The sequence below is a fragment of the Lissotriton vulgaris genome, chromosome 7 (assembly GCF_964263255.1).
Source record: "Lissotriton vulgaris chromosome 7, aLisVul1.2, whole genome shotgun sequence".
In the NCBI taxonomy this organism is placed as follows: domain Eukaryota; kingdom Metazoa; phylum Chordata; class Amphibia; order Caudata; family Salamandridae; genus Lissotriton; species Lissotriton vulgaris.
The window spans coordinates 95,159,354-95,170,184 of record NC_141695.1 but is presented as its reverse complement, the minus strand read 5'-3'; the positions used below and the strand labels follow the sequence as shown (position 1 = coordinate 95,170,184).

At 44.9% G+C, this 10,831-nt stretch overlaps 1 protein-coding gene across 1 annotated transcript in view; it reads right to left on the bottom strand.

Moving 5' to 3' along the window:
* Positions 1-2,653: 2,653 nt before the first annotated feature.
* The window catches only part of LOC147700899 (killer cell lectin-like receptor subfamily B member 1B allele A), a 211,872-nt gene continuing 203,694 nt past the window's right edge, over positions 2,654-10,831 (bottom strand). Inside the window, exon 6 of the mRNA XM_086928534.1 lies at positions 2,654-2,798. Within this exon, the coding sequence (XP_086784660.1) occupies positions 2,654-2,798 (145 nt within the window). The remainder of the gene's footprint in view (positions 2,799-10,831) is intronic.

The window sequence follows — 10,831 nt, the reverse complement described above, 5'->3', positions numbered from 1 at the left end:
TTATGTTTTCAAGTTACATCAATTATGCTAGGAAGTTCTGATAATATTATAGGTGACGGTTATTATTAATATTTTTTTTCCTTCTTTATATTTTTATGGCATATGCTTGCATTGCAATATGTAACCATTGCATTAGCTAGCCAAGGGCAGCTCTATTTGCTTTGACAAGGAGTATTAAGTTTATTTTGGTGTTGCACGAAAGACACTTAAATATCTGAAAATAGGTGTTTCATGTTTTTGCAGCTGCATTTAGAATGGCCTTCTCAGGTGTCAGAGGGGTGTTGTCGAGGTCCTATCATAGCGTACTGCAGCTGTTGGGATTTACTAAAACCAGGGATTCTAGCATATGTGTATTACGTATTCAGTATACATGCGTAACTTCATGTCAGGTAGTCTGTGGGCATGTTCTTTTAAAGTTTCATATAGTGCATACTTAACATGAAAGTGTTGGAGCGCTTTACAAGAACACCAGTTAGATTACACAAGGACACAGAGAAATTAAGCGATTTGCCTAGAATCACAGTATGCTGAGCTCATGCGGAGCCTCAAACCTAGCGCTCCAGTTCCAAAGCTGGCAGCTCTAGCCGCTAGGCCACATCCTTTTTTTGCAGGGCTAGTGGCCTTTATGTGCCGCTACTCCCGTGTGTGTACTGATGTGTGCAGGTGCTGATCTATTTTTTAATATATGCTTGTATGTTGTTATGTTTCATTATGTGCAAATGTGTAAAAAATTATGGAAATGTGCACTGTGTCTATGTGAAAATCCACAATATAGAATCCAGACCTATTTCCTTTGTCAGTCCATGGCAAAGAATAATCCCTTCTGGAAATGCAATGTACTGTTCTGCACAGCCATATACATGTTGTAGTCTCAAACATCCAGATTCTTGGAGAAGCATTTGTGGAAAGTACCAGGCCTCAGTGAGTTGTGACGTGTGCCCCAAATCCTATGTTGCAGTGAACAGAAAGAGGCAGCCATCTTTGAATGGTTCTCGTGGGGCACCACCTAATGCTGTCGGTGCCCACCTCATACAGGGGTACACTTGGTATTCTCTCTGTGGTACCAGCTGTAAGTGAAGCAGCCTCACCCTTTCTATCGCTGCGCATGTATTCTATTCCATACCCATCTTGTGCCTGTGAGGCAGTGTCCAGTACGGGTGGGTAAGAGGCTCTGTAGCTTGTAGTGTGTGGGTGTGGGACTCTGTGTCTACTTATGCTCCTTCTGTGAGGCTGACGAGCATCTGAACGCGAGTACAGAGCACGCACCAATGGAAAGAGAAACAACATGAGCACCCCCTGACGCTGCAAAAACATTTTCTTCCAGTCTGTTCATATATTTGGGGTAATTTTGGCTTTAAATTCCGCTGGCGCGTGCAGTCTGTGCACTCCAGTCCCAGGAGAGCAGATTCACAGGCGGTCACTAGATTCATTCCTGCCGGACTGGGGTCCAGTTTGTAGATTCACACCAGAGAACCTTTGTTAAAATACACTTTTAAGCCGTGATCTCTAACCAGGCTCACACATTATCCGGCTTTATTAGAAGGGCCCCAGTCATATATCTCGTAAGTTCACACCCCTACAATTGACCTTACCAGGGTCCCCTTAAATGTGTGGGTGCAGAATTACCAGGCATTCTCAGTGGAGCCCTAATGTTCCACCGAAATAAGTGTAATTACTGGTTGACTCTGCAATGCCAGGAGCAAGTCATCCAGTAATCCCCTATTCCTTCCTCCACTTCCCCAGAGTGTTCATCTTTTGAACATCCACATAGTTTAACAGAAACAAGACCCTTCTGCAGGGACACAGGGTCACTGGACCCACAGGTGATTCATAATAAGGGCCATGAGGGGGAAATCACACAGACGGGAACATACAGTTGAATTGTAAGGCACCCGAGGCTCCATCTTCATTCTTCTCTGTGTCACTTGCTATGTTTGTAGACCATGACTATGTGATGAAAAATTGCATTTAAAAGAATATATGTAAATAAATAAATCTGCATGTTATGTGTTTTGATGCTTTTATTTGGACATTACCTCTGAGGCCCACATCAGCCCCTTCTCCAGACCCACAGGACCCTGCGGGGCCTTAAAATATGATGCACAGAAGTGCTGTAGTATGTATTTTGCATTGTTTGGAGGCAAACACGCTGGTACCTGAACACGGTTATTGGTTAGGTTATTGGGTATTGATTCTGCTAAAACAATGTGAGAAACTGAGCTCTGCTCACTGTGCTGAACACACAAACACACACTACAGACAGGAGCACTGTGCAAACATCAGCCAACAAGATGCACGGATGTGGAACCATGTGGAAGTGCCCTCCATGAGGGAGCTGGTTTACATACTGCGGAGACATTGAGGGGTGTGCTGACCTCTGAAAGGGACTGAGTCGCTGGACTGCGACCCACGCACACACTGATTAACAGATTATTGAACAGAAGCCACATCCAGCCTGGTGACGTTTGCCAACTAGAATGTCAGGGTTTTGAGGCAGATTCAAGTCTGGCCAAATTAACACCTTTATGTAGAGCACGCAGCACTTTCAGTGTTTTTACACTGCTCAGGAAATGCTTTCCTAGTATTTTATTCCCAAGGGATTGACACCCACCCTGCTGGGGTTTCCTTGATGTTGAAGTCACTGACTGCAGCTTCACACCCTGGAGCAGGAGGTCTCCGCTTCCTTCTGGCAGATCCAGTATAAACTGTTGATGCATGGTGCGGATTCAATGGAGCCGCTGTTCACCGATCCACACTGATCTCTAATAACAGAGCCTGGAGCATGCCGAACATTGAACCTGCAGAAACAAGGACATTAATGTGAGGCGGGGGCTGTTAATCATAGTGATATCGACTCGTATTATAGAACATTGAGCTGAGAGACATAAAATGTAGAAAATGCCTTATTGACTAATTTTGTAACAAAAAGCTGCCGCCTGTATATGTTTTAAGATATCTGAAGATGGGCGCGTGTTCCCCTAAACTGGGGGACAGCTGCACATAGAAACCGGGGATCAGCAACCAACTTCAGCCAGTTACACGGTCATGACAGGTGACAGATTGGTTCATGTTGGTACGATCCAATCTTTGCAATCCTGGCTTTATTTACACAAGTCATTGTTATGTGGTGTGTGAGAGAGGGCAATTTGAGTAAAATGTATAAGTGCACCATATTTACGTGTAAGATGCACGAATCTAGTCAAAGCACCTAAGAGTGTCGAAAATATATAGAAATGCATATACACACGAGTGTTTAATCAATGTAGAATGCATATTTTAGAGTGTGAAGCTAATGTAGTAATGTTTAGAGATGCTAGAACGCTGGTAAGACTCCAGGTTATGTGACTGTTGCAGAAAATGTAATGCTGCCAAACGTAGAAATGTGTAGGCCTCATGGCAATGTATGAAGAACGCTAAGGATTTAGAAATCATAGAGGGAAAAACTCAAGTCAGAGGGAGACGAGATGTAGGAGATGATGAGGTAGTTGGAGACGTATTTGGTGCTATGTTCCCCCTTCTAGCGTTAATACTGAATGATGTCAAGATCAGGAGATTGGCAACAGTTGTAGATAGATTATCCGCCAGTACTGCTCGATCTTTTATGTTGGTGGAAGGAGAGATGCAATCGATAAGGGCAAAGGTTCTTCAGAACCGACTTGCTCTAGACGTTCTGTTAGCCAAAGAGGGCGGAGTCTGTAAGGCTTTGAAGGTCCAGGAATGTTGCACTTACATTCCAGACAATTCAAAACCTCTTGAGAAATACATACGGAACATAACTGAAATTCATCAGGAAATTGAGGATCTGTCAAAAGTGAATGTGTGGGAAAGAGTGGGTCACAGAATGGGTAAAGTTGGAGGTTGGTTCGCCAATCTATGGAAAAGTTTTATATGGTACATACTGAAGCCTATCATCATAATAGTGATCTGTGTAATCATATTATGGGGATTAGTGAGGCTGTACCAATGGTATAGGTCAAATAGGTTGCAAAGATCCATGAGAGAGCAGGAGCAGGAGCAGAGATTAGCTGCGATGCAGGATAACCAATACAGGAGTCTGAGGGCTCTAGAAATGATAAAGCGAGGGAGCATTGCAACAAGTTCTGTTTGATTCAATTCAATGTTGGTGTTGTGATGGTGATGACCCCTAGAGGTCATCAAAGGGGGGAACTGAGAGAGCGCAATTTGATTAAAATGTATAAGTGCACCATATTTACGTGTAAGATGCACGAATCTAGTCAAAAGACCTAAGAGTGTCGAAAATATATAGAAATGCATATACACACGAGTGTTTAATCAATGTAGAATGCATATTTTAGAGTGTGAAGCTAATGTAGTAATGTTTAGAGATGCTAGAACGCTGGTAAGACTCCATGTTATGTGACTGTTGCAGAAAATGTAATGCTGCCAAACGTAGAAATGTGTAGGCCTCATGGCAATGTATGAAGAACGAAAACGTGCCTTTGCAGGTTCACATAAGATGGATTTGCTATTATTCAGAATATTATTGATCATATGTTAAAGTTATATTTTATAGAAGTGTTTCATATAATCAGAGTGTAATAGGTTAGAATAGTGTTTTAGTTTAAGAAATAAAGGTTCACGGAGTACAGGCCTGTTACAAGTAATTTAGTAGGCCTGGAAAGATAAAGTTGCTTCCTTGATCTGCATGTGCTAGTTAAATTCAGCTCTCGTTAAGCATAAATTGCCGACCATGTTCAAAGTTTTACGACTTGAGAGATAAACTGGAGGTCGGAATTTGGGGCCCAATTCATGGGTGTCTGTTTGCAGGTGTGAGGGGGTTCCAATCAAGAGAGTCATGAATAGAGCTCTGTCCGGGGAGACAGGCACAGGCCTGGAGGAGGCTCCAGGAATTTCCTGGGGGGTACCGGCCTGCCGAGAAGAAGCCTGGGAAGCAAGGTCAATGCTAACAAGAAGCCCAGAGGAGTATCAGTATGGAAAAAGCCAAAACCGAAACCACGTGAGAAGTGTACGTGAGGGGCGTCTCTGAGGGGCGTTTCAACTGTAATTGTGATTTTGTATTAGGGACAGTACCCTGGGGTGGAGTTAGAGCAGATGGCCTGAGGACCCTTAGAGAGCGGATGGGTAGGCAGAGAGGGCATGACTGCAATGCACAGATTTACACCAAAGACTAAGGGAAAGTGAGTGAACTTCTTCGGAAGTCACCACGGCTGACACCTTTTTAGGTTAAGAGTCTGCTAAGTAGGGATGTCACCTAGTCTAGTGTAGGGACAGTCTAACCTGATTTTTCTCTTTTTGTAAATGACACTTAAGTTACAACTTGTGTCTATTCTTGCAAACTTGCTGATATTTGAATAGGTTTTGGTAATATTCTTCTGTCGCCTGAGATCGTTTAGAGAATTCATGTTTGTCTTGGTGCCAGTACACCTTTTGAACCTTATATTGAGATGTTTGTATCTCCAGTTATCTTTGGCTTTATAATAAAACTTTAAAACTTATTCGTGGTAAGTGGTTCTTCAGAGTTGTGCCAAATATTGGTTTGATTAACTTAGTAGTGGATTGCTTTTTTTTACTCTATGACAGGCAACAAAGATTCAGTCGACCTAAGTGGGGATTTAGATCTAGAGTAGTCGGATAAGAGATCGAAAATCCCGCCCTCCCAGTTGGTAGCAGATTAGGATGGTTGCCTTCTAGAGGAAGGTGATCTAGACTAGGTTAAGATTACCCCGAGGCCCCTAGAGATCGAGAGATGAGCAGAAGAAGAATCACCTGCCGAAGAAGGTGCTGACGGTACGAGAGAAAAGCAGCAGAGTCGGTCGAGAGTGAGTATAATAAGGGTCATGCGTCGTCAGATTGCGGTGTTTTGTGTTGTATTTGTGTTGTAATGTCATGCGGAGTTGAATGCCTGTAGTGTGATTGAGGCAGGGTTGTGAGCGCGCGCAACCTGGTGAAAATCTTAAGTTCAGAGAAGAGCTTAAGTGGTTCGGGTGTATCGGACATCCAGAGTAATTGTCGACCATTGTGAAGGGGGTCATGAGGTACCATTGATCGCCCGCAGGACCGTGATAGGGGGAATGCAAGAGTGAGTGTATGAGTAACGGACGCTGGTCGGAAGTTACTGTGTGTAAGTAACCTATCAGTTAAGGCGACTGTCTGGACGTTTACGGAAGACATTTCGTCAATTGAGGTGACAATTACAGTTAGACTGTGGGCGTACAGTCAAGAAAAGTGATCGCTTGGTCGGAAGTAATCATTTTTCAGAGTATGAATGGGACGCATGCATGACCGGGATATGAGCTGAGAAAGGAGGGGAACTGCTGCGAAGGGGAGACGAGTGACGTCAGGGAGAGCCGCGCTGTGATAGGCCGGTTGGTGTGAAGCCGCGCTGTGATAGGCCGGTTGACGCGAGCCGTGCTGTGATAGGCCGGTTAGCAAGAACCGCGGTGTGATTGGTGGATTGTCACCAGGAAGTGAACAAACGCAGGGAATTAAGGAAACTTGTAGATTGGATCATGAGGTGTTTTAAATGCTTGAGAGCGATCTTTAAGAGAGAAAGGAGAGAATCTTTTAACGGGGAAGAGGCCCCGCCAGAGGGTACACCAGCTCATTATATGGCTACGAATGTTGGGTTGCATACTATACTGTGGATTTCTAATTGGAGTAAGATTACAGAGGGGAAGGAGGAACTGACTTTTCCGAAATACGGAACGTTTAGATTAGAAGTATTGCACCAGTTAAAAGCAGTTATGACCTCAATGAGACCTCTGCCCAGACCAACACAGTTTGAAGCCCTTAATGCGTGAATTAGGGCGGCGCACGACAGGAACCAGAACAGGCGTCAAGAAAGAGTGAGACGATCGGTAAGAGCAGTGCAGGATGCCAAATGGGATGAGGAAGCTAAAAAGTGGAGAGTGCAGACTATTGAAGTAGATAAACTGTACCCAGTGATAGAAGTTGCAGGAGACAAAAGACCACCAGAGGAGGATGATGAGAGCGAGACAGAGGACAGTCTGATAAATAGGTTGTTGATAGACAGACCGCCTCCGTACAATAGAGGGATGGAAGGTGCCGAGCTCCAAAGGGGGGATGGGGCTGGCATAGGATAGTATAGACCACCTCCTATAACAGATAGGGAACACGCCAAAGGTGAGGAAACACCTCAACCTAGTCCAGTACAGAGAGTAGTCGGAAGGTTCGTGGTACAAAAGGTGCCAGAAACAGGCGTGCCAAGTCCTATCAATTGCCAGACGCTCTCCAAGTACCTGTTACCATAGGTCCTATAGTATCGATTTATGACCCAGAGAAAGCACGAGAGGAGGAACAGGTACGGCTGGACAGAGAAAGAGCAGAAATGGAAAGTAGGAACAATATGATACCGAAGGCAGTTGCCAGGACCAAGAGATCGGAGCACCCCATTGAATTCAGCAGTGGATCCCATAATAGATCAGGGGGGTCAGAGAGGACCGATGGATCTAAGGGGACCACGGCCGAAGTCCTTTAAGGAATTGAGGGCTGATTTGAGAGAGTGGGATGCTAATACGGGAACCCAGAGTAACAGGTCAGGAGCGGAAGCAGAGTGGGGAAGTCGAGGCGATGGAACATTGTCTCACTGTGGGGCTAGTGAAAGCAGTCAGGAGTGCGATGGCAAAAGTCAGGAAAATAGCGGAGCTACACGTCATTCACATGATGGGAATGGACAGGGACAAAAGGATAGAAGTACGGAGTGTGGAAGGGCGTCTCGTCTCATACACAGCGAGGGAGACCGAAGGACGCAAGAGTACAGGGATAGCTTTAAGTGCACTCACCATACACCTGGCGATAGTAGGCAACATTGGGATCGCGGGAACATGGGGAGTTTCGAAGGGTCTTACCATGTGTTGAGTGATACTAGACAGCAAGGGAATTGCGAAAGCATGGGGAAAGCATGGGGAACCATGGAGGGTCTTATCATGCATTTAGAGAGTCCGAGCAGAATAGACAGAGTGGGACTGTGGGAAATAGAGCATCGTTTCACCACATCCCAAGAGGGGATGGAACTGCGTGGGACCTGGAGAGATGGAACAATGGGAGGACTCCCCATAACTCGCCTGAGCCCAGGCGTAGGGCTAGGAGCTGGGATGGGAGAGATGTCAATGGACCCTCTAAGAATGACACACTGAAAGGTGAGATAAAGGCAAGAAGGCTTGACGTAACCAGTTTAAAATCTGATCTGGATGAAATAATAGATGGTACGTTGCCTTTGGAGAGGATTGACATGTACAAGCAAGATGAGGTGCTGTTTATAGCAAAGGATATTACTCGGAAGGCGAGAGCTGTACACGAGAGATTATCTGAATTGGCAGACAAGTACATGGTAGACCTGTCAAGAACAAAGGCATTGCAGGGTAACCATAGGTTGCATTATTCAGATTAGGACCTTGATGGGAGGAGGACAATTGGATTAAAAACACACATAAGGGAACTGATCACAGGAATAAGAACATGGAGAGATCTGGATAAATGGGAGGAAAGGTGGTCCAAGAAAGGGACTGTCAGGCGGAGCACAATTGTGATGTCCCCGGAGGGAGGGCTACAGAGGATGGAAGCATACCCTTTGTGAGAAATAGCGAATGGGAGCTATGTGCATGTGCCCTGGAGTAGGGGAGATTTAGCTGCATTTACCAATTCCTTTCCTAAGCTGAGAGAGAATCCCGTGGAGTGGTACAAACAGGTAGAGAGGTTTGTAAAAATCTCTTAAGTACTGTGGATTGATTTGAACACCCTATTTGATATTGTAGTCCCAGGAGACTTGTGGACAGCATGCAAGGTTAGTGTCGAATAGCCCACATCTGAACCGGAGAGGGATGCTCAGAAAGAGTCATGGAGAAATATGAAAGGGTAATGGCATGGATGAAAGATAAAGTGCCACCGCAGGACATAGATTGGGTCAAAATAGATCGGACTAGGCAGGAACCCAAGGTGACAGTCCATGAATATTATGAGAGACTACTGAAAACGTTCAAACAATACAGTGGATTAGATGTAATGGATCCCAAAGACATAGGACAGTTTGTGTCAAAATTCGTTTTGGGATTGAGACCTGATATTTGTTTGATGATTCAGCAACATTTAATTTGCTGGCAAAACAAACCATCAGATGAAATTTTGAGATATGCAAGGTATTGTAGCGATGAGATTAATTCTAAAGCAAAAAAACTTAAGGAAAAGCTGATGTTGGTTCAGATGCAGTCGGCTGGAAAGGGTGGACAGCAGCAACAGGGAACAGGGACCATGGGAAGGAGTCAAAATAATCAGAACAGGGACAGCGAGGAAAATCCGAGACCTAGAGTAGATCTGGCTACTTTGAAAAAGACGACAAAATGTCATCAGTGTCACCAGGTAGGGCATTGGAAACGCGAGTGTCCCTATCACCCTGAAAATGGAGAACTGGAAATAGAGAAGGAAGAAGTTCAGAGCAGTCCAGTAAAAGGGACGACAATACCCAAGGGTAAGGTGGTCAAAGGGGGGACCTCGGCTCCTCGAGCCCAGTTCCCTCAACCACCCAGAATTGCGACGGGGGAAAGACCTATAGACAGATGCCTCTTTGGGTAGGAGGAGAAGAGTGTTACTATGTTGATCCTTTAACTGGACAGCGGGTGAGTAGAGAGGAAGACTGTACCCTCGGGGCAGTGCTAGAGGTGGACCAAAGAGGACCGTATGTGGAGGCTGAAGTGGCAGGGTGTCCTACGACCTTCTTGGTGGACACGGGGGCCACTCGATCTACTCTGAGATCAGCAGTGGTTCCGGATCTTCCAATGTCAGGGGAAACTATTCAAGTGGTAGGAGTCGCAAATAGGAGAATGACTAGCCCTTTAACAGAACCAGTACTAGTGTGGATAGGAAAATACAGTGATGAGCTTTAGTTTGTAGTATGCGATTCTAGCCCTGTGTGTCTGTTAGGAAGAGATTTATTGTGCACATTAAATTGCACAATATACTGCACGCCTCAGGGAGTGGAAGTACCGACTAACGACGATGATGCCACCTTTAAAGTTGCAAATTCAAAGGTATGCATAGAGCTGTATCCTACCTTGACGGTGGAAGAGCTCCCTTGGGACTTAAGAGATACGGTGTCATCTGAAGTGTGGGATTTCACTGGGGAAGAGATAGGACTGATCAAAGGAGTGGAACCAGTGAAAATCATGATAAAACCAAATGTTGAATATCCAAGATCGCCTCAATACAAATTGACCCCAGAGACGATTGCAGGAATAAAGCCCGTGATCGACTCCATGATTAAACAGGGAATACTGAAAGAAATCATGGGTAGTCCATGTAACTCCCCGATTATGGGTTTGCAGAAATCTAGTGGGAAATTCAGAATAGTTCAGGACCTCCGAAAGATTAATAACATAGTCGTTTCATGTTGTCCAGTGGTACCGAATCCATCAGTGATATTGTTTCAGATACCATTCCAAGCTGAGTGGTTCACAGTGATAGACGTTTGCCAGGCCTTCTTTTCAATCCCATTAGATGAAGAGAGCCAATTTCTTTTCGCATTTAAGCTGGAAAATTGCGTATTAACATGGTGTTGTATCCTACAGGGGTATACAGAAAGCCCATCGATTTATAACCAGCTGCTGAAGAAAAATCTTGAAAGTCTAGTACTGCCACAGAACTCGGTTCTGGTCCAGTACATAGATGACCTACTTGTTGCGTCAGAGACAGAGGAAGCTTGTAAAATAGACACCATCACCTTGCTGAACCATTTAGATGAGAACGGACACAAGGTGTCTCCGAGCAAATTACAGTATTGTCTGACAGAAGTACAGTACTTGGGTCACAGAATTGAAAAAGGGAAACGGAAGGTGTC